Here is a 25,302-nt window from a genome sequence, read left to right on the forward strand (position 1 = left end):
TATTTAACATAATGCAAAACATATGTCTTTCCTATCTACTAAAAAGAGCCATAGATAAATGAAACAATGTTGCAGATTCACCTGTGTTAACACATAAAAAAGTAAATCATATCAAAAATGTTTGATCAATGGACTTTTTAGTTCATTAAAATTAACACAAATATAGCATGTGGAAACATGGAATATAACATTGCGTCCTTTTTGACGTCATTAACTGAATATTTTAAAACTTATTATGCCTAGCTTAACTAGTTTTCTATAAAGATGGGTATTGGAATACCTTTAAAATCTTCACAAGTTTGCACCCCTAATGGGAAAAAAAACCCAAAAAACTTACTTTCTCCCTCTGGTCGAGTTAAACGTCCCGCCATATTTCTTCCGGTTAAGGATGAGAGCAGCAATTTCGGGGACGTATCGGGCAAACATTGCCTGAGTGCGTGGAACGAGAAATAGGAAAAAAAAAAACAAAGGACAAATAGCATGCAGAGAGACTCGCCCTGCAGCAGTGACACCACGCCTCGGTCAATACTTACTTCCGTCCACTAACTGCACTATAAGAACCACCATATTTCTTTCGGTTTCCTATTAACTCTATGATTTCAGGGACGTAGCTGGCAAACATGGCCTAGGAAGGAAGACAGGAGACAGAAAAGAAGACTAAAAAGAAAGAAAGGACGTCTGTTGTAGAAAAAGACACGCTCAACTTAGAAATTATTAGTGGAGAAACAGCTCCAGCTAAATAAACCAGGTTTGGATGAATAGGCATTTACACAAACTTCTTTCTGCATAAGAAAAGATAGCAGCATTCACCGCCCTACACCAGGATAAGGGATTAAAAAGGCCGCTGTGATTATAACTTATTTATTTTATTTAAACAGAACTAAAGAACGGCCTTCAAAGCTCCATTCTCTCTCACCACTTTACTATATCTTTCTGGGGTGTAACATTCTGGAATTTTAAATATGACAGGGTCTAAGATAAAGTAGAGCTGAGGTCTTAGCTGACAATATGCATTCAGCAGTCTGCCAGGGATAAGCTCATTTTCAAAAATGTTAAAATGGAAGCACCCATTTGGCAACTTTATATTTATGAGAAAAGTATTATTCAGTCTGCAGGGAGTTACACCAAGATTTTTAATTTTCTACTTTCAAAAGAAACAAAAAACAATTAAGCAAAACTGTGCTGGCCCGATGCAAAAAAAAAAAAAAAAAGTTACTATGCTATAGTACTAAATAAAAGTTGTTATGTATTATGCTTGGCTGATAAGAACCTGTGTGTTTAAAAAAGTAATGCAATCACAAGAAAACTAAAAATAAGAAGTTGAGGAAAACGTTGGCAACGCGTGTCTGGAAGGCAAACATGTTTTGTTGATTATCTTTATATTATTTGCAGATCTAAATTATATCTTGGTTTAAGTCAGTGTGGTAGTAACATACAGCTAAGCAACTATGGAAATAGTCGAATTTCATTTTGTGATTCAGCCATTAAATAATTTTATCCCTAAAACCCTGGTATAGTTTAGTTCAGCTTTGGGTTTACTTACCCTTCACAATGTCACCTCTACAAATTTGGATACCCAAGCCTGGTTTCTCAATAGCACTTTGGAGCTGATCTCCTTTTGCCGAGCGTGTTTGAAAGAGCAAAAATATTTGGGTCTACTAAATTATACCCAAAAGTATGAAAAAAAAAAAAAAAAAAGGGAGATGTCACAAAAAGTCCACAAAAAGGAGGTTGTAAAAAAAATTGTAATAAAATTAAAAGGAATAATGACCAAGAGGTGCATTTTGTACATCAAAGCCTGAAAGCCATTGCAAAGTAAGATTTTCAAAAGTATTTATTGAAGAAAACCACAAACACAGGAGGATATTACATAGCAAACAAGCATTTTTAGAGAACCTCGTGAGAATAAATTTTCATTATATGCATCTAATCTCGGCAAGAAAATGCCTCAAAATAAAGGCATTTTCAAGAATAAACACATGGGATGCAAAAGATAAAAAAACAGTGGTTTGCCTATATGCTAGGGTTAAGGAACAGGTTCATTTTAAAGCTAGACTTAGCAGCTCATGCTTACCTTTCTTTCAACCCCACCAATCTGTTTGCCATCAGCAGCAAAGTCAATCTTAGTTGTAGCTTACACAAGATTGAGGTCTGTTTTCACACCCTATGTAACAGAGCTGGCGTCTCAGAGTCCAATTACCAAACTCTGTAATTTGAGTGTGTGGCAGGGGAATGAAGGGAAGAGTAGTATAAGCTCCTACAAGACCTGGTAAAAAAGTGAAGCGGTTGCTTTTCCTTGCCTTGCATGAACAAAGCCAGATTACTTTTAAAACAAAGTATTTTCCACAGTCCTTAAAAAGATAACTCCCCCTTTGTGGGAAAAATAACATAGCAAATAAAATAAAATAATAAAGCATATAGGATTGTGACACAAGCCATATTGTAACCTAATGCTATTAAAATTACCTTTCCTTTTCAATCTGTAACAAATGACCTTTCCCTTTCAATCTTTATTGCTAAAAAAAAAAAAAAATTGAAAACAGAAAGGCCAGCATCCCGTGAATGAATAGACTACAAGTATCGGATTGTGGCTAACAGATTGTAGTTATCAATGAACTGCGAGGGCGCTGGTGATGTGACCCCTGATGACGTTAGACGTTACTGACGAAACGCGTAGGGTGGGATCAGCATGACATGTAACTTCCGCCATCTTGGAATGCAGGTGGAACGCATATCGGCGTCCCTGCCATATGAGATAAGCCTGTTTGATCTGCAACATTTGAAAGTGCTTTTAACTTATGTGCAATTAATAAATGGTAAAATTACTACACTATGAAGGGTCTTTTGTTCTTCCCTGATCTTACGGTATACCACTTTGGAGCCAATATCTGATGGAGTAGATTGCCAGTGGGCAGCATCTATTTAAATGAGAGATCATCTCTCAATAATCTTATATGCGTATTATATGCTTACATCTGGTGAGTAGGAATTTTGTCTAATGGTGGTGGAAGAGAGCACAAACCACGAGTGTGTAGAGGAACCAGAGAAGATCTCTGCAACTCCTCATTTGCACGATTTGGAGCACTTTGGTGTATTATGGACTACTTGTATTTCTGTCATTTTTGAGGGAGCGCAGTTTTTATCTTAATATTAATTTTACACAATGGTGAGGGCTGGTAGTTCTTTGATCGTAGTTCATGGATTCTTCCTGCCAATTAATAACTGCCTGCCAGTTTTGGAGGTACGGGCAGACAGTGTACTTGGAGTTTGCAGCTCTGAACTCCAGAAAGACATAGATAATATGCCAGCAAGTAAAATGTCAGTTGGCAACCCTGAAAAACACATACAGTCCAAGTGCCATACACCCCAAGGGACTGTTCAAATATTTTAAAATTGAAACTAAACCACTCCTTGCAGCTGAGGAAGCTGTCATCATAGTTTCTGTTTGATTTGCAGTTTCCATGGTGGTGCACATCTGATCATTTATGACACCAACCATTTGATGGGTTGAGAGAACACAACTGTGACAGTTATGTCACATCATGCCCTTAATGTAATTGTGTGGGAAACAATTAAAATCAATAGATTTAGTTCCACTTTAACTGAATCTCATAGTTCTACATGTCCAGGACACATCTGATTATAGATACAATTAGACATCCGCTGAGCCAAGCTGCCCGCCAAGCTTTATTCTCCATTCACAGCAATGCATTTTTTCATGCATTTTGCAGAAATGTAGGACATATTTTTTTTTTTTTTTAACATGGGTTGCTATGGAACATGCTCACATCAATGCATTTCTGTGCCTCTGCATTTTTGGAAAGAGCCAGGGACTTTTTTAAACAAAAACAGTGCTTTTTTTTTTTTTGCTTTCTTGGTTCAATAGACTTCAATGGAGAAGCTGCAGAAAATCATGTAGTGCGTTTTTACTGCGCCTTTGCCGGATTCGAGTTTTTAAATCTGCCCAACAACAAATCCATCCCTCCCCCCCCCCGGCAAAAAGCATAAAAAACGCAAATTGCAGTACAATCATGGCAAAATCGTGGCTAAAATCCCGTGGAAAGCACAGCAAAAAGCACTATAGAAACACTCAAACAAAATGCATAGGTGTGAATCGAGCCTTAGGGTAGAGTCACACCACCTGCAGAGGGACTGAGTAGGGAAGCTATTCCAGCACATTCCCACTGCACCTCAACCACAAGACTAGACTAACTGCCTGGTCTCTGGTAAGGCCAGTTCACACAACTGCACTGCAGTGGTTTGAGGGAAGCATGCAATTAAAAAAAAAAAAAAAGTACTGCATACAGTACTCTTTTCGAGCACCACAGTCAGAGAGAACCTTATGAAATACTACTGTGTGACATTTCAATAAAGTTTGTAAAAAAAAAAAAAAACGGAACAGTGATGCAGGTTCCATTAAGTCCACTATGGGGGGACGCAAGCGTTTAGTGACCATACTTAATTGTACAGTCGTTTATCTCAGGTGAGAGCACATCTGGTGGAGGGTATTCATGTCGCTCATAGTTGCATTGGTACGGAGTGATGGTTATTAAAGCGCATGTCAACACCAATAGAACCAAGGACTTTGATTTGATTGTACATTAAAGCAATATTGGGATGTTTATGGCATTGTTCACATGATGTATTATATGCGGTAATATATTGTGAAGCGCGACACTGGTTGGTAATAATTTATGTTAACACAGCTGTATGAGAGTGTGTAAAGTGTGGGTGACACACAATAGGTAGCATTTTGGTCACAGCAGCTCACAGGGATATTACTTTTTAAGTGATGCAGTGGCTGGTGTGAATGGACCCTTATAGTATATTATATGCTGCCAGTCAAGGTGCTCATTTTCTTAAGGGTCCATACACGCTTGGCTTAAGAAAACACCAGTTCCCTTGGCAGAAAAAAAAATGCTCATATAGAGCATTTTTATACATGGGTTAAGGAGAGTCTGCAAGCTTTTAGTAGAGCTTAGGAGAATTCAGCATTTTTTTCCGACAGAAAACTGCTCTAAAAATGCAAACCAGAAGGTTTTTTTTTCTGCTTCTAAATGCTGAGCTTAAAGTAAGCCTCTAAAAGTCAAGTGCAAGATTAAGATAACTTTGAGCTTCTACAGGAAACCCCTGTACAAGCAGCTTCTTTTTTTTTTTTTTTTTTTTTTAGGTCCGTGTGCATGGACCCGAACATCTGCTGATTGCCAAGTAGCTCACAACTATTATAATTAAGTTCTGTATAAGATAAGCTGTGCCATCTCATACAAAGTCACATAAAAGCTGTGTACAATGTTCTAGGATGGATGGATGGACTTAAATGCCATTGTGTTCCACTTCTCTAATTCGAGCAGGAAAATTGGTTGGCTTTCATTCCTATCACCACTATGAACAAAACCAGGTCCCCACTTGCCACTCAATTCCGACTCCCAAGGTGCCTGGCTGGATGAGGCAGGGCCAAGAATGATGTAAATGCATTTTGTACTGTACAAAGCTTTCATGTGACACTGTATGAGATATAATATCAATATTCACATCACACACTTGGATAAGGCTTTAGGAGTAGTGGTGCTGTAGCAACAATCAGCTTTGAACTGGAAACATCACATATAAAATGTACATATTTGCCAGCACACCACGGATCATCAATTATGTCCAATTCTTTTATTGAAGAATAATCACATCACAGAAGACATAGTGTAACTTTTGGGCGCCGTGCAGGATCCCCGTCACATGCCTGACAAAGGGGTCCTACGCGGCTCCGAAACATTGCACTACGTCTTCTGTGATGTGATCAATCTTCAATAAAAGAATTGGACATAACTGACAATCTGTGATGTGCTGGCAAAATATGTACATTTAAACTGTACATATATTGAACTGTACATTTGAACTGTATGAGATACAGCACACCCATCTGGCAGCTTACTTGGACTACTTCCTAAAAGCATGCAGTGGTTGTGTATCAATTTATTCTGCTACATGACAGCCAAACAAATTACAACCCCAATTCCAAAAAAGTTGTAAAAGATACATAAAAACAGAATGCAATGGTTTGCAAACTTCATAAATCCATATTTTATTCACAACAGAAAACATCATGTTTAAACTGAGAACAAGGTTTCATTTTAGGAAAAAAAATAAGGTAATTTTTAAATTGATGTCAGCAACACGTCTGAAAAAAGTTAGGCAAGGTTAATGTTTACCACAGTGTAGCATCCCCTCTTCTATAACAACACTACCTAAATGTCTGGAAACGGAGGAGACCAGTTTCTGGGGTTTTGGGAGAGGAATTGTTTTCCATTCTTGCCTGATATAGGATTCTAACTGCTCAACAGTCCTGGGCTGTCATTGTCTCATTTTTAGTTTTAAGATGTGCCAAACATTTTCAATCGGTGAAAGGTCTGGACTGCCGGCAGGCCAAATAAGCACTTGGACTCTTCTACTACAAAGCCATGCTATTGTCATAAAAGCAGTATGCGGTTTAACATTGTCCTGCTGAATACAGTATGCAAGGCCTTCCCTGAAAAAGACACTGCCTGGATGGGAGCATATGCTGCTCTCAAACCTAGATATATCTTTCAGCATTGATAGTACTTTTCCAGGTGTGCGAGCTGCTCATTCTATATGCAATAATACACCCCATACCATCAGAGATGCAGGCTTTTGTTTTACAAAGGATTTTTGAAAATGTAAGGTTTTTATACAGCACAGTATTACGATAAAGAGACGCTATAATGTGAGTAAAGGCCCGTACACACGTACCGATCGTCGGCATACAAACGTCGGCGGACGAAAGATCTGCCGATTGTACGCGTGTTAGTATGGTGCCTCCGACAGATGTCTGCGCACAATCCGCGGACAAAAGTCTTTCGTGCAAACATGAAAATTTTTGTCTGCGGACACCAGAACGGACGATTGTTCGCCTGTCAGTACAGAATTCGGCCGACAGACCGCAGATTTGCAAGACTGGGCATGCTCAGAAAATTAACACAGGGAAAGTTAACCATTACATGACATCACTTCTGCAGTCAGCTGAAGTCTGCAGACAAAATTCTTGTGCTGTCCTTGTGCTGTCTTTGCACTTTTCAACAGACACCGACATCCCGGGGAGAAAAGAGGAACATTTGTATGCCGACCATCGGTACGTGTGTACGGGGCTATAGTAATAAACAGACCAGAAACACAAAATAGCTAAACAATATAGGCAAAGGTTAATATGGAGACATGTGTTTGAAGTGCATAGCACAACATGTCTGCAGACCCTTGGGTAGCAAGGGAGTAACCCTCATCAATGGGGTCTGCTTCTCACCTGTTGCACCAGTTGCTTCCAAGAAGGAGTTGGGGGTAACCAAATTACTATAGATCAGAACTGAGTGGCAGAAATAATTGCAAAATCAGAGAGGAGAGCAGGTAGAGAGAAAAGGAAGGAAGGTTAGGGAAAGGGGAGAAAAGAGCTGAAACTAGGCTAGAAAAAGGAAGAAAGGGGAAAGAAAAAAGGGGAGTAGAGGGGACAAGGGAAGGGAGGGGAAAGTTTCTGCAGGGTCCAGACCTGTGGATGTGGCATTAACCAGCAAGGAGACCTGTTATACCAAAAGAAGGGTATGGTCTAGGTTTAGGTGATCATAATAAGCTATCCATGGATCCAAAACCTTCAGAAACTTGGTGTAGGTGTAGTTTAATATAGAGGTGAGCTTCTCACCATGAGCAGCTGTCTGACTTCAGCAAATGTGCGAAATTGTTGTCGTCAGGCATTAGCTAAGGTTTAAAGGGCTGCCAGGAATACAAATACCCCAAGTCTCCTCTGGTTCTTGGTAACAACTTGAGATGCAGGGTTTTGAATTGAGCATTTACAATGAGCCAGAAAGCCCCTGTTCTCTTTAGTCTGGGTGCAGTGCACATGGTTTTTCAAATGAGGTTTGGTCCGGAGAAGATTGTGGCCTTTCTGCATCATGTTCAGAGATGGCTTCTTTGCATGGTAAAGCTTTACCTTTCATTTTTGAATGGTGCAGCAAACTTTGTTTATGGACTGTGATTTTTGGAAGTATTCCTGAGTCTGTGCAATGATGTTCATCACAGAATCATGTTTGTTTTTAATGTCGTCTGTAGATCCAAAGATCAAGGGCATCCTAGATTGTGTTTAGACTTACCACTTTGCCAGCTTTTTGTTGCCCTGTGTCAACTTTTTTGGGCAGAGTGGCGCGCTGACGTCACCGATACCTTAGAGTCCCGGAAGGACGGGGTTTTTTTTGTGTGTGTGTGTGGCGGCCGAAGAATACAATTTAAGGTGATTTTAAAACATCATTGATGTAAGTGCATTTTCATTACTTGTGGAATACATTTTTCAGATCTTACACTATGTGGAGTATTTTATGTTTTGGGGAACTCCTGGGACAAATCTCATCAGGAAAAGTGGTGCACCAATGGTGAAAAGTCTGTGATATTGTTAAAGGCCCTGGTGGGGTATAAAGCCACAAGCGCTACTGACCTATAGTGGTGAGGTCCATGTAAGCTGGTAAGCGAGCCTTTCAGCCTTTGGTGGTGGTATTTATTCACAGATTACGTGTCAACGTGGTGAATGGTGGAGACATATACCAGGAATAATTATCACATCACTTGCGGACATTTTTCTTTTTTATAAGTACAATGCCTTAAAGCTATATATCGCATTACAGAATCATGTCTGTTTTTAATGTCGTCTGTAGGCCCGAAGTTCAAGGGCATCCTATATTGTGTTTGGACTTTGCCAGCTTGTTGCTGCCATTCATTTCAAAATTAACTTTTTTTCCTGAAAATGGTACATTTTCTCAGTTGAAACCTTTGATATGTTTTATATTGTGAATAGAATATGGCTTTATGAGATATGCATTGAACTCTGTTTTTATGTGGATTTTGCACAGTGATTTAACTTTTTGGAATTGGTGTTGTATCTATGCATTGGACTTAATAATCTTTCTCCCAATACAGAAGACTTGTTGTGTATTGGCTTTCTGTCATTTCGCTCAGCATACTACTACTGGAGAAGGATTAATGGCCATACCTTGCTTCTTTATTGGAATTTATTACAGCACTGCTGTTTGCTCCTATAGTTGACTTTTTTTAATTGCTGCACTGACTTCACTTTGTCCCATTGCTTGCACGTCAGCAAATAGTCCACTTACCAAGGAATCTATTTACCTGAATATGACACATACTGCTTTTTATCATTTGATACATTGTTTACAAGTTTTCTTGATCTGTTGGGATCTTCCTGGCAGTAGGGTATGTGTGTTTTATACAACGCTGTATCTTTATATATAGATAGATAGATAGATAGTCTAAACCGCTGGCAACAAAAGTGGGTACACCCCTAAGTCAAAATATCCTAATTGGGCCCAAAGTGTCAATATTTTGTGTGACCACCATTATTTTCCAGCACTGCCTTAACCCTCTTGGGCATGGAGTTCACCAGAGCTTCACAGGTTGCTACTACTGGAGTCCTCTTCCACTCCCACTGATGATGACTTCACAGAGCTGGTGGATGTTAGCGACCTTGCGCTCCTCCACCTTCTGTTTGAGTAAGCCCCACAGATGCCCAATAGTGTTTAGGTCTGGAGACATGCTTGGCCAGTCCATCACTTTTACCCTCAGCTTCTTTATTATTATTATACAGGATTTATATAGCGCCAACAGTTTGCGCAGCGCTTAACAAAATGAGGGCAGACATTACAGTTACACTACAATTTGGAACAAAAGGAATCAGAGGGCCCTGCTCGTTAGAGCTTACAATCTAAAATTCTTTAGCAAGGCAGTGGTTGTCTTGGAGGTGTGTTTAGGGTCGTTATGTTGGAATACTGCTCTGCAGCGCAGTCTCTGAAGGGAGGGTATCATGCTCTGCTTCAGTATGTCACAGTATATATTGGCATTCATGGTTCCCTCAATGAACTGTAGCTTCCCAGTGCTGGCAACACTCATGCATCCCAAGACCATGGCACTCCTACCACCATGCTTGATTGTAGGCAAGACACACTTGTCTTTGTACTCCTCACCTGGTTGCCGCCCCACACGCTTGACACCATCTGAACCAAATAAGTTCATCTTAGTCTCATCAGACCACAGGACATGGTTCCAGTAATCCATGTCCTTATTCTGCTTGTCTTCAGCAAACTGTTTGTGGGCTTTCTTGTACATCATCTTTAGAAGAGGTTTCCTTCTGGGATGACAGCCATGCAGACCAATTTGATGCAGTGTGCAGCATTTGGTCTGAGCACTGACAGGCTGACCCCCCCACCCCTTCAACCTCTGCAGCAATGCTGGCAGCACTCATAACTCTATTTCCCAATGACAACCTCTGGATTGGACGCTGAGCACGTACACTCAACTTTTTTGGTCGACCATGGCGAGGCCTGCTCTGAGTGGAACCTGTCCTTTTAAACCGCTGTATGGTCTTGGCCACCGTGCTGCAGCTCAGTTTCTTGGTAATCTTCTATCAACCTTTTTAAATACATGTTTATCTTTTGTATCTTATTGTTGTTCAATACATTTTGATTGATTTTACTTAATTTCTGCATATATTGCCCTTAAAATACCATCTAGAGGAGAGATTTATTTCTGTGTACTGGTAATCTTATAGCCTAGGCCATCTTTATGTAAAACAACAATTCTTTTTTCAGATCCTCAGAAAGTTCTTTGCCATGAGGTGCCATGTTGAACTTCCAGTGATCAGTATGAGAGAGTGACAGGGATAACACCAAATTTAACACACCTGCTCCCCTTTCACACCTGAGACCTTGTAAAACTAATGAGTCACATGCCACTAGGGAGGGAAATGGCTAATTGGGCCCAATTTGGACATTTGCACTTAGGGGTGTACTCACTTTTGTTGCTAGCAGTTTAGACATTAATGGTTGTATGTGGAGTTATTTTGAGGGGACAGCAAATATACACTGTTATACAATCTGTACACTCACTACTTTACATTGTAGTAAAATGTCATTTCTTCAGTGTAGTCACATGAAAAGATATAATAAAATATTTACAAAAATGTGAGGGGTGTACTCACTTTTGAGAGATACTGTATATATATATATATATATATATATATATATATATTTTTTTTTTTTTTTTCTATTTCAGCTTTTCAGTAGCCTTGGTGGTATCATTCCCTTCAGTTTTTTTCTCTCTGTATTTATCTAGCTTATGTCTGGTTAAACCTACTTTAATTTAGGGTCAGGCACGGATTCAAGCTAATTTATGACTCCCATGGCCCTTTCTTCAATTTAATGTTCTATATAGTTAAAGGTAAGACATAAGGTATGAGAACTGAAGAGATTGAATATGGTCTAAACAAAAGCAAGGAGGCCAGAACCAAGAAACAGATAAAAGTGAAGAGTGAAGGGCAGACAAGAAAGACACCAAGAACAGCATAGGCTGCAGAGAATAAAAAAAAGAAAAAAAAAAAAACATGCAAAATAGAGACATCACATAAATAGGAGTCCAAAAAAAAAATTGCCAGTATTAAAAGTAGTAGAGAGCATGTAAGATATAGTAGCAAAAAGAGTGAATCAGAGATGGCATACAGGAGGGAAAGAAGATTGCCGATAGGCAAGAGGGCATGGCAGCTTGAAGACAAGATGCACAAATTCACTGATTTAACATACACACATCAGTGGGAGAAAACTCTGGAAGAACATGTTGGTTACTAGAATTATCATAAAGCTGCCCATACACTAGTGAATTTTCATGCAAACATTTTCAGTAAATTAACTCAACAAAGGTCACTTGAATGCGTTTTGTTTGCCTTTAACATTCAATTTTGAAAGGAATGTAATTCCGTCCATGAAAACCGCATTCATGGTTTATTTGGGAAAAAAATTCTATCCTGCTTCTTTGAATTTTCTCTTTAATATGGTTGAAAATAAATGTCTATTTGACCCCATTAACAATTAAAATGAACAAAAGTTCTTAAAACAAATAATTTCTACTGGAATTCTACTATTATATGGCCAGTTTAGGTGAACACAAGAATAATACGAAAGAGGGAACAAAAAAAAAAAGAGACCAGATATATGTAAAAATGAGACACACCCACATATATGTCCACAAGAATATGTCATTCATGCTCAGCTGTCATCAAAAATGGAGTCTAAAATGTGCTCCAAGATGTTTAACCTATGCATTTTATGTAACATCGCAGTCATTTTATTTGGTTAAATTAGGGTTTTTTCGATTTTTGTAAGAACGCTGATTTTAACTGGTTCACAAAGGCATTTAATATTTTTGCAACGTCTTTCTTTATGTTTTTATCATAATAACGCCACACTAAATGTGCTAAAAACATTTTTTTTCCTAGTTTTGACCTGAGTGGTGAACTAAATGCCTACTAGGCTTTTATTTCTTTCTGTGATCTGATGGTAATATTTTTTCTCACTTTTTATCCCTGTGACACCAAGATAATAAATTAGGGGAGAAGGGGTAACCTGGGGACAGAAGGCACAGATAGTAATATTACATTTTTCGACATTATCACACTGCTGAATATGTGTTTATATTCTGATATGTTTCCCCATAATTTAGCTAGAATTCAGTGCTTAAACATGGCCACATTAGGCTCAAATTTTGGCACTGTAAATCAATATATTTAATAAGACAATAGATAGTATGTATGTCTGATATGCATTTTAGCATAGATTTTTAGAAAGTCTAAATTAGTTTCTCACTCATGGTTGCTAGATTACACAAAGCAAGCCATACTGTCCTTAGCTCTTCAGTATAGAAGATCCTTTTTTTCTACCTTTTCAAAAGATATTTTTGTTACAAATGTAAGATTACTACAACATGGGAACAAGTAAATAGGAATATAGTAAATAGGAATTTCCCATGAAACCACAGTCTACCTGATACTACTATAAACAATTAGAATCAGTTATTGTGCATTGATGTGGAAGATTGTTGAGGAGTGTTAGTGCCCCAAACTTAACCCTAGATACTGGAAAAGAGATGCAAGATAGATGAAGAACAAAAACACTCTGGATCAGATTTGCACTTAATTAAACAAAATTGTTAATAAGGGGAGGTTTTTGTTTTTACAGTGTATACATTTTATTTGGTAGTATCAGTGTCTAACTGTTATTTAAATCTTAATTTGCATCATAGTAAATACATAGTGGTGAAATGAACCCATCCACTACTTCATCAAGAGTTGCAATTTACCTGCCATGCAGGTCACTTATACATTTGATTTCCAGTTTGTGTACCACCAATATAAGCAACAGTACAGAAGAACTAGGTATCTTTGAACACTACTAACAGTGCAGCTTTTTGATGGCCCCCTCTAAAAGTTATCATTCAGTGATGAAGAATATATAGACTGGTATTAATATGAAGATGCCTGCATGTTCTTACCCCCTTCCAGCATGGGGACATCAGCCTATGTTTGGTGTTTCAAACTGTGATATATTTGATTTAAAACCTATAATAAAAAAAAGGAATTTTGACTCACAAGGACACAGCTGGATGTTAATCGGTACCATCTCCAGCTGAACATTGTCCAGTGCCACCTCCAGGTGACTAGACACTGGGAAAGCTTTTGGACACTTCCTTTAGGAGTCCCCCTTCAATCCCACCCCACTCCATGAGACCTCAGATTTTTAGCAAGCAATGCAGAGTAACACAGAAATTGACTTACCTGGAAGTTCTATATATTAGAGTCCTATACTGTATTCTAATATATAGAACTTACAGGTAAGTCGATTGCTTTTATCTTAAGTGTAAAGCACAGGATACAGACTGGGTATTCGTAGTCCCTGAGATGTCCCAAAGCAAAGAATAGGAAGAGTAGGCAACAATAAAACAAACACAGTAGTGCCAAAAGCCTGAACAAAAACAAACAAGGGTCAGAAACTGAACTGCTGAAAGAACTTTGTGACTGAAGGCTGCATCTACAGGGGCCTGGACATTCATCTGGTAGAACTTTTAAGAGTTAAGAACTAAAAACCAGGTGGTGGCCTTATAAAGCTAGGCAACAGAAGCCTGATGCTGGAAAGCCCAGGAAACTGATTTGATGGAGTGAACACGCAGAGGTACTGTGGGTACCTTGTCCTTGATAGCATAAGCTCTTGTGGTGAGTTGTCTTATCCATCTAGCAAAGTTGAACGTAGAAGCTGGATGTCCTTTATGAAACCCTCCTACCTTCAATAAAGGTTCTATCAAAACAAAAATAAGCTGAAGCTTCTGGAATATAATAAAGAGGAAACCTATCCCTTAAGAGTATGTGAGGCTACGTTTTGGTCAAGTCCTGAATATGAGATACATAGTCATTTCTGGGGTTAAAAAGTCTGTGTTCACACCAGGAAATGTATGATTTCCAGGTTACAAAGTGGCTTTTTTTAGGCAGGAATGACAAGGTCAGGAAATATCCCTGTCCTTGAAGACATGGATTTCAACAGCCATGCCATTAAAGTGATTGTAAACCTCAGACATGAAATATGAAAAAAGAACATCATTGTATAGTGCATACTTGTCTCACTTAAAGTGGTTGTAAAGGCTGAAATAATTTTACCTTAATTTTATGCATTAGGGTAAAAAACCTTCTATGCTTCAGGATTCCCCCCCCCCCATACTTACCTGAGCCCAATCTTAAACCAGCGATGTGCAAGAGAGCAGTGGCTCCCTCGGCTCTGTACCTTCTCATTGGGCAGATTGATAGCAGCGACAGCCAATAGCCCTGGGTCATATTTAATGTCCTCTGCATCACTTCTAAAGCGGGTAGATTCACTTCTGCCTAAGGTAGAGAAGGCAGGGATGGAGAAGGGGCTTGGCATTTTTGAGTTCTGGACAGAGATTGCTGTGTTAAAGCAGTTAACTGTCCAAGAAAGTCTAAAATAGTTGCAGAGAAATCTGCCTTGGTCAGATAGACCATGTTTAACATGCCTAAGAGAGTCAGATTTAGATAAATGGACCGTTGCTAAAATAGGGGAAGCATTGTCACTGAGCAGTTTGAGTATGTTGCAAACCTTCGGCAAAGTCATTATTAGCATGGGCATTCGCTGCAGTTCCCTTGCACCTGGTTTCTTCCATTGCCATTAGTGAGGGTATTCCCCTGTGGGGTACTCACAGAGTAGGCGGAAATGGAGTACGCATGTTCACAAAAGTGTGCACAGCCATCCAGATGTCAACCATCCTATAGCAAAATGCTGTGGTGGCATGTAATGTCTAGTCACTCCCCTGGGACTAAGATCTAAATGGTCGATTTTTTTACTGCCAAGTTTGAAAGTTTAAACACATATTCCCAGTTTCCTGTACAAAGTTATTATTATTCAGAAGAGTGCAAGTAATGGCCATCCACATCACTAACCTAGTCTCAAAATACCAACCCACTTGTTCTCTTTGTTCCACCCAAGACCTCTTGTTTTCTAGCTCCCTCGACACCTCCTCCAATGCTCACCTCTAGGACTTTTCCCCAAGACTTTTTTTTCCATATATGTTAATTTATATTTTTCATATAGGCTTTTGTCCATCTCTGCCGAAATACTGGGCTTTTGACTGAAAATGTCTAGGATATTAGTTAGGATATTCCCTAATACTTTGAGATATATACATATCATTTAGTTACTCATAATATATTATATATATATATATATATATATATATTTAGGTTTTTATGCTTTTTCTTTTCTGATTTTTTGTTTTTTAGGTTATTTTTTCAGGAATCCCTTTTCCCTCCTACCGCTTTATCCTTTGTGCTTTCCGCTGGGACATTTAGGATTTTCTGTGGGGTACCGCTGTGAGCTATAGACACACAGTCTGTTCTTTTTTTTTTATGTACACATGCATTTAGATGCTTGATCTGTCAATTGTAAGTATTGTCATTTGGGGTTTGTGCTCTGTTTTGCGCTTATATGTTATTGCTGATACATACAGTGCATTGCGAAAGTATTCGGCCCCCTTGAACTTTTCGACCTTTTGCCACATTTCAGGCTTCAAACATAAAGATATAAAACTGTAATTGTTTGTGAAGAATCAACAACAAATGGGACACAGTCATGAAGTGGAACAAAATTTATTGGATATTTCAAACTTTTTTAACAAATAAAAAACTGAAAAATTGGGCGTGCAAAATTATTCAGCCCCTTTACTTTCAGTGCAGCAAACTCTCTCCAGAAGTTCAGTGAGGATCTCTGAATGATCCAATGTTGACCGAAATGACTAATGATGATAAATAGAATCCACCTGTGTGTAATCAAGTCTCCGTATAAATGCACCTGCACTGTGATAGTCTCAGAGGTCCGTTTAAAGCGCAGAGAGCATCATGAAGAACAAGGAACACACCAGGCAGGTCCGAGATACTGTTGTGGAGAAGTTTAAAGCCAGATTTGGATACAAAAAGATTTCCCAAGCTTTAAACATCCCAAGGAGCACTGTGAAAGCGATAATATTGAAATGGAAGGAGTATCAGACCACTGCAAATCTATGAAGACCTGGCCGTCCCTCTAAACTTTCAGCTCATACAAGGAGAAGACTGATCAGAGATGCAGCCAAGAGGCCCTTGATCACTCTGGATGAACTGCAGAGATCTACAGCTGAGGTGGGAGACTCTGTCCATAGGACAACATTCAGTCGTATACTGCACAAATCTGGCCTTTATGGAAGAGTGGCAAGAAGAAAGCCATTTCTTAAAGATATCCATAAAAAGTGTTGTTTAAAGTTTGCCACAAGCCACCTGGGAGACACACCAAACATGTGGAAGAAGGTGCTCTGGTCACATGAAACCAAAATCAAACTTTTTGGCAACAATGCAAAACATTATGTTTGGCGTAAAAGCAACACAGCTCATCACCCTGAACACACCATCCCCACTGTCAAACATGGTGGTGGCAGCATCATGGTTTGGGCCTGCTTTTCTTCAGCAGGGACAGGGAAGATGGTTAAAATTGATGGGAAGATGGATGGAGCCAAATACAGGACCATTCTGGAAGAAAACCTGATGGAGTCTGCAAAAGACCTGAGACTGGGACGGAGATTTGTCTTCCAACAAGACAATGATCCAAAACATAAAGCAAAATCTACAATGGAATGGTTTACAAATAAACATATCCAGGTGTTAGAATGGCCAAGTCAAAGTCCAGACCTGAATCCAATCGAGAATCTGTGGAAAGAACTGAAAACTGCTGTTCACAAATGCTCTTCATCCAACTTCACTGAGCTCGAGCTGTTTTGCAAGGAGGAATGGGCAAAAATTTCAGTCTCTCGATGTGCAAAACTTTTAGAGACATACCCCAAGCGACTTATAGCTGTAATCGCAGCAAAAGGTGGTGCTACAAAGTATTAACTTAAGGAGGCTGAATAATTTTGCACGCCCAATTTTTCAGTTTTTTATTTGTTAAAAAAGTTTGAAATATCCAATAAATTTCGTTCCACTTCATGATTGTGTCCCACTTGTTGATTCTTCCCCAAAAATTACAGTTTTATATCTTTATGTTTGAAGCCTGAAATGTGGCAAAAGGTCAAAAAGTTCAAGGGGGCTGAATACTTAATGCACTGTATTTGTAGATGTTATTTTTTGTATATCGGTTTTAGATATCTACGTCAAGTGGACATTTCCCCCCCTGAAGAAGACTGTTGAAACGCGTTGTGGTCTGTGTGTCCACCAATTTCAGCATCACCCTTTATGTATTAGGGTCCACTCCTTATGTATTGCTATTTTGGTACCTTATGTGATCTAATGTTTTAATTGATTGTTAACTTATTTGAAGTTTTTTAAACAATGTCTGAATAAACTTTATAATTTTTTTCTTTTATGTACTCATATTTTTCTTTTCTGGTCCATTTCCCTTCCAGGTTTTTTCATTTACCTCTGGGTATATGAAAAGTTGGAAAATACGCTCCCAGATAGCGGTATGCTGGGCGTATAAAAAAGGTAGTAAGTGCCACATCCTAACTTAGATCAAAAATTGAAAGGGAGGAAACATGGACTTTGCAGGCACTGGGCATTTATAAAATCACATACTTTATTATATAATACATCTAAAATCATCAAACAAGAATCAAAAAGAAGGACGTACAACAATGACATCCCATATAAGGGAAATATAAAATACAAAATTGGCAAGAAGGTGATTACACTGTTGGTAATAATGGACAATTATACAATCGCAATATAATATAACAATAATGATACTTCACATCGAGACGATCATTACCGCAGGTGACAGGGAATGGTACTGTCGTACCGGGAGGATCGAGCGATGTGTATTAGCAGTAGATCGTTCACCTTCTTGTCAATTTTGCATTTTATATTTCCCTTATATGGGATATCATTGTTGTACATCCTTCTTTTTGATTCTGGTTTGATGATTTTAGATGTATTATATAATAAAGTATGTAATTTTATAAATACCCAGTGCCTGCAAAGTCCATGTTTCCTCCCTTTCAATTTTTTACCTCTGAGTATAGTATAGTTCCAATTCCCTTTTCCATCCCACCTTGGATTTCTGCATCGTCCTTGAGGGATAGATACCCCCCTTACATTTTCCAATTTTGGAACCTAGCTGCATTTATTTTCCCGAGCCTCTCCTATGGAATTCCCTACCCCAATCTGTCCAACTATCTCCAACTACTGTATGTTTGCTTTTAGATGATCCCTAAAAACACTCCTCTTCAGAGAAGCCTATTCTGCCCCTACCTAACAACTGTATTTTTATTTCTCCATCAGATCATCCCCCACAGTTATTGCCTTTTGTATCACTTGACCCTCCCTCCTAAATTGAAAGCTGTAACAAGCAGGGCCCTCCGCTTCCTTCTGTATTAAATTGTATTCTAACTGTACTGTCTGCCCACCATGTTGTAAAGTGCTGCACAAACTGTTGGCGCTATTTAAAACCTGTATAATAATAATAATGGATATAATGAGTCTTGTGCCTCCTATCAAGCTACAATATTGGTCTGATAACCAAGACAAGCCGGTCTTACTTTTCCATGTAACTGGTCCCTATTTGGTCCAGGCCTTACCTGTCACAATGGACATAAAACCAGAGGGGTCTTCATGGTCTGGAAACCATAGGACTGGAACATGACCCTGGAGCTGTATAGCACCCAGTGGCTACTTACATTTGTTGCACTCAATGCCAAGGTGAGCACCCAAGGCGGATCCAGTGGCTAAAGCAACATCACAGGCCGTCCCCAGAGCGTGGGGTCTGTGTACACTCCTCAAGGTATTACTGAGGTTACAGTAAACTGGATGCACTGCTTCTAATATTAGAATAAAAGGCAGTGAAGAGTTGATAGATTAATGTGAAATATAAGATTTGCTTTAAGAATACATGTGTACAATTACATTTGTACTGTAGATGAATGAGCTCCCAGTGCTTACACGAGAGTGAAGTCATTTTGTCCCAGCCAATGAAAACAGCCAAAGATGTCAGCAGCCATTAGGAGAGCGCTAGTACCCCTCAGCACTGTAGTGAAGGTGAATAAAATTCCACTTTAAGTACAGAAAATCTGCCCCATAAAGGAAAAGAGGTCCATTATCTAACAATGCTAGCAAAAAAAATCGGATTTTTGTAAGATCTTACCGTAAAATCCTTTTCTCTTAGCTCATTGACAGACGTAGTCCTCTTTGATTCACATCAATTGGGTTATGTTGTCTCCGCAGGAGTAGGACTAGGCAGAAAGAAAAAACGTTCTGGCTCCACCCTAGGGGCAGTCCCAGAGGGTATATCCTCCCTCTCTCTGCTACAGGAAATCAGTTCTGTTGTAAAGCAGTAACAGAGAATTTAACCCAACCCAACTCAATGATAGAGGGGCGGGTACTACGTCTGTCAATGAGCTAAGAGAAAAGGATTTTACGGTAAGATCTTACAAAAATCCGATTTTCTCTGTCGCTCATTGACAGACGTAGTCCTCTTTGATTCACATCAATTGGGACATCCAGAAGCAGTGCCACAAATGAGGGGTGGGATTGACAGAAATCAAAATCCAATCTAGAAGGCCCAACCGGTGCCAACTAGAAGTTTTAAAGGCTCATTATAAACAAAGAATGAGACTCAAATAAAAATTTCCAACGGAAAAAAACCCTCGAGGTAGACCACTGGTCTCAAATTGCGGCCTGCAAAACCTTGCGGCCAAACGAGGCATCCGACGATGCCATTACATCAACTTTATAATGTTTTGTAAAGGTATGCACCGACGACCAGGTAGCCGCCTTGCACACCTGGACCACTGACGTCTGATGGCGAAAGGCCCATGACGCACTAAGTGCCCGAGTGGAGTGCGCCTTAACAGGGAACGGGGGCTCCCGACCCTTAATAGAATAAGCCTGTACCACCGTCTGTCTGATCCATTTGGAAATAGTCGCGGCAGATGCAGGCAACCCCTTTTTGGGTCCATCCGGGACCACAAAAAGTGAATCCGTCTTGCGAAACGAGTCTGTCGTTTTCAAGTATACCCTGATCGCCCGGACCACATCCAAGGAGTGTAAAGCAAACTCCCGAGGATGACTGGGCTTAGGACACAGGGAAGGTAATACAATTTCTTCATTCAGATGAAATTCTGAAACCACTTTTGGTAGGAAGGATGGATTCGAACGAAGAACCACCTTATCTCTATGAACCACCAGATATGGGGAACGACAAGATAATGCAGCCAGTTCTGACACCCTGCGTGCAGAAGTGATAGCCACCAAGAAGGCCACCTTCTGGGACAACGTAGGTAGAGGAATCTCCCTAATATCTTCAAAGGGAGGTTTCTGAAGAACCGACAATACTAAATTAAGATCCCAGGGTGGTAACGGCGCGCGCACTGGCGGAGCCAGATGTCGCACCCCCTGGATGAAATTCCGCACCAAGGAATGAGTAGCCAAAGGCTTCTGAAAGAAGATAGCTAATGCTGAGACCTGACCCTTGATAGTGCTCAAGGCCAGTTTCTGCTCAACCCCTTGTTGCAGAAAAGCTAATATTCGACTAACCGAATAAGATCGTGGGTGGAACCCCAGGGGTTCACACCATGCAATGTAGGACTTCCATGTGCGATGATAAATCTTTCTGGAAGTCGCTTTCCTTGCTTTAACTAGAGTAGGAATAACTGAAGCTGACAAACCCTTGTCCTTCAGCACCTGGGTCTCAATAGCCAGGCCGTTAAAGCCAGCGATCGTAAAGCAGGATGGAAGATCGGTCCCTGAGACAGTAGGTCCTCCCTGAGAGGAAGTCTCCACGGGACGTCCGCCACCAGTCTGACCAAGTCGGCGTACCAAGCTCGGCGAGGCCAGTCCGGAGCTACCAGGATTACTGGAATTCCTTCCTCCTCTATCCTGCGAAGAAGTCTTGGCAGTAACCCGAGAGGAGGGAAGGCATACATTAGCTGGTATTGCCCCCACGGGGCGACCAGCGCGTCTGCGGTTTCTGCTAGAGGATCGCGGGAGCGAGCCACAAATCTCTGTACTTTTCTGTTGAATCGTGATGCCAACAGATCCACATCCGGGGTGCCCCAACGTAGGCACAACTGGTGGAAAACTTCTGGATGGAGGGACCATTCCCCCTGATCCAGAGTCTGACGGCTGAGATAATCTGCCTGCCAATTCTCCACCCCCGGAATGAACACCGCAGAGATAGCTGGAACAAACCGTTCCGCCCAGCAAAGAATGCAAGCCACTTCCTTGGCCGCCCGGACACTCTTGGTGCCCCCCTGGTGATTGACATAAGCCACAGCCGTGGCGTTGTCCGACTGGATCCGAACCGGGCTGCCCTGGAGCTGCTCGGTCCAGTGAATCAGACAAAGTCTGATCGCTCTCAGTTCCAATACATTTATCGGTAACCTGGATTCTTCCGGGGACCAAAGTCCCTGAACGGATAACTGACCAAGAATTCCTCCCCATCCGGATAGGCTGGCATCCGTGGTCACTATCGTCCAATATATTGGCAGAAATGACTTTCCCTGGCTGAGCATCGGAGACCGAAGCCACCAGACCAGAGACTCTCTGGTCTGTTTGCTCAATCGGATCTGATAGTCCAGGGATTCCGGATTCCAATTCCATCTGAGAAGAATCTCTTGCTGAAGAATTCGGGTATGGGACTGGGCAAATGGGACTGCTTCGGATATTGGAAGGGAAGAATCGCGCCGGTGGGAGAGATCGAAACTCGATCTTGTACCCTGACCTTATGACTTCGCAAACCCACTTGTCTGGGATTCTGGAGAGCCATGGATCTGGGAACCGGCGAAGACGTCCCCCCACCCCAGTTATGGGTGGGGGTGCACCTTCAGGGTTTAGTAGACTTATCTTCAGGTCTGGAAGGGGCGGGCTTTTGCTTGCCCGACCAACGTCCCCTGAAGCCTCCTGAAGGAGCTTTGGAGGACTTAATTTTTTCACCCGCGGGACGAAAAAACTTTTTGTGAGCAGAAAAAGAAGGCCCTTGTCTTTGACGAGGTCCTTTACCCTTAGCATTTTGCGGTAAAAAGGTGCTCTTTCCTCCCGTGAGATCCTTAATGATCTCATCTAAGTTGGCTCCAAATAAACGCTCTCCTGAAAAGGGGATATTAGCCAATGCTTTTTTGGAACCTTGGTCGGCTAACCAACCTTTTAGCCACAGTGTACGTCTGAGAACCACTGCTGAAACTGATGCTCGCGCCAATAATGAAGTGGCGTCTAACGCCGCATCACACACAAACTGTAACCCCTGTATCATCTGTTCCAACAAATCTGATACCGCCTGAGGGACCTCTTCTAAGTCCCGGCGTAACCATTTGGTCCATTCAGTTACAGTCTGCGAAACCAGCCCAATAGCAATTATTGGTCTGAAAGCTGATCCAATCAAGGAAAACATGGTGCGAGACATAGCTTCTATCTTGCGATCCACCGGATCCTTAAAAGACGGAGCGTCTTCTAATGGAATAACCGTGGCTTTATTCAATCTAGCAATTGGTGAATCCACCACAGGTGGTTCTGTCCATTTCTTAATGAGGGTTTCCTCAAACGGATAACGCCTGTTAATGCGTTTAGAAATAGCAGAAGTGCGTTTTGGCAGACTCCATTCTTCTTTGATCGGATTGCCAAAACATTTGGGCAATGGAAAAACCTTCGCCACTTTGATGCGTTTTTTAGTCCCAAAGGGGATCTCAGTCTCAGCTACTTCTGACGGAGAACCCTGTAATCTTAAGGTTTCTTGAACAGATACAATTAGCGCGTTTACCAACGCTTCCTCTCGGGCTATGGCTGATGCCGAAACATCCTCCTCACTGTCTGAAGAGACAGTACCCGAGACACCAATCCCAGATGAGGTACCTGCAACTGCAGAAATAGGCTCAGATTCTGAATCCGAAGTTTCAGATAACATGGGGTTAGGCGGGGGTCGCTTCCTTGCGCCCTGTCCCTGACAAGCCACTTCCACCCGGGACACAAAGGTCTCCATAATAGCTGACAATGGTTCAATCGTAAGCGGGGTGCTGGAGGATCCTGCAGACACCTCGAGGGGATCCGGTGGAGATACATGAGTGGCAGGGTCCATGTTAACCCAGGACACTTTGCCAGAAAAAAACTTTTTTTTTTTTTTTTTTTTATATGTATCCCCCTAGCTCAATAGCGCCCCTCAGTGTACCTGCTTCTTGACCCCCACAGAGAGAGAGAGAGGCTCACCACCCGATGCAGAGAAGTTTCCTAACAACTGCAGTCAGCGTTTGTCTCTTACAGACTGGGAAGAACTGTGTTCGTTTTCCCGGGTAGAAGGAAGTGGCTCCGCCCCCTGTGTACGCCTTCTGGCGTTCCCAGCTCTCCTCGAGGTTAGCTGGGCTCTTCAAACATGGCCGCCCCCATACGGGAGACAATAGACTCCAAAAAAATGGCGGCCGGCGTGACCTGCGGACATTCGTGTACCTGGTCTACAGCAAAATGGCGGCGGATTGCCGAAGTATCGTCTTCCCAGCACATCCACCTGCATACCACGCTAATGGCGGTTTATCGCTCTGCAGGAGGTCCACTACAGTCAAGGTAGGATTATACCTCCTATGTCTGCTGTAATACTGCAGTCTGCTGGGTAGAGTGTTAGCTCCCAAACCAAGTCCGCTTGCCCACCAAACACATGCTGTATTTACAAGGGGGACTTTTAGTGTCAGAAAGATACTGACCATGTATGGAGGGGCCCATATTCCAAAATGCCTCATAACGAGGAAAAGGAAACATTTACTCACCATACCGAACCGACAGGCACCCTCTCTTCACAATACCCTCTCCACCGTGGTGGGGGGTTGTTGACCACTCCGGACGCCTCGACTCTCTGGTTCCTGGCGTCCAAGCGAGACTTTTAACTCGCAAGGTCAGTCCCTCCAATGGGACTCTGTCGCGGCCGACCCAGCGCGGAGCTCTGGTCTGCACGCGCTCGTAGGCAGAACCGGGGTGACCACTGGATCTCAACATCCAGCCCGTCGCCCGGCCCCGCATACTTACTTGAATGTGTCGCGGCCGACCAAGCGCGATGCAATGGTCTGCGCGCGCTCGTAGGCCGGCTGGGGTGACCACAAGTGTCGCCCAGATCCGGCGTAATTTGCTTGAAGATCTCACAGGAAAAAAACACTGGAGAAACTACCTAAAAAAATATTTTTTCTAAAAAAAAATCTTGCCAGGACCAGAGATCCCAGCAAGGAACTTAGGTCCTTACTCCTGACTAGACAGAAAAAAACAGATTTCCTGTAGCAGAGAGAGGGAGGATATACCCTCTGGGACTGCCCCTAGGGTGGAGCCAGAACGTTTTTTCTTTCTGCCTAGTCCTACTCCTGCGGAGACAACATAACCCAATTGATGTGAATCAAAGAGGACTACGTCTGTCAATGAGCGACAGAGAAAATGAGGTCTCATGGAGTGGGGTAAGGTTATATGGGTACATCCAGGAAGCATGTGCAAAAGGTTTGCCAGTGTATAGTCATCTGAAGGTAGCAGCCTATAACCCAGCATCTAGGACTATCCAGTCTGTGCCCTGTACTGTACGATTGAGATAAACAGTTATATTATAACAGTTGAGCAGCATATTGGGTAATATTTGCAAATCTCAGCTCAATACAAATCATTTTGATCTATTTCCAGTCTATAACTCAGATATCAGTTTGCTAATCTGCAATGGAGTGCTATTTTAGTAAAGTTTCTATGTGTGTTTTAAAGTGAACAAATGCAGTTGTTAATTTCCTATGACAGATAAGCAGAGGATTATACATCAGTAATGAATATTGCACATCACTACACAATTCTTTATTCAACAATACCACATATCTTACACTGTATTATGTATTAAGTTTATAAACGTTTGGTAAAAAAATATTTCCCTAGTACATAATACACTGCTCAAAAAA

The 25,302-nt window shown here is 41.2% G+C and overlaps 1 protein-coding gene across 17 annotated transcripts in view; it reads right to left on the minus strand.

Moving 5' to 3' along the window:
- Nucleotides 1-25,302, minus strand: part of KCNMA1 (potassium calcium-activated channel subfamily M alpha 1) — a gene marked incomplete at its 3' end in the record, with an annotated part of 993,244 nt that overhangs the window by 373,370 nt on the left and 594,572 nt on the right. For all 17 annotated transcript variants that reach the window (XM_082268091.1, XM_082268088.1, XM_082268089.1 and 14 more), the window contains exon 9: nt 534-625. In XM_082268091.1, coding sequence (XP_082124217.1) covers nt 534-625 — 92 coding nt within the window. The remainder of the gene's footprint in view (nt 1-533; nt 626-25,302) is intronic.

The sequence above is a fragment of the Pelophylax lessonae genome, assembly GCF_965119305.1.
Source record: "Pelophylax lessonae genome assembly, chromosome: 9".
NCBI classification, from domain to species: Eukaryota; Metazoa; Chordata; class Amphibia; order Anura; family Ranidae; genus Pelophylax; species Pelophylax lessonae.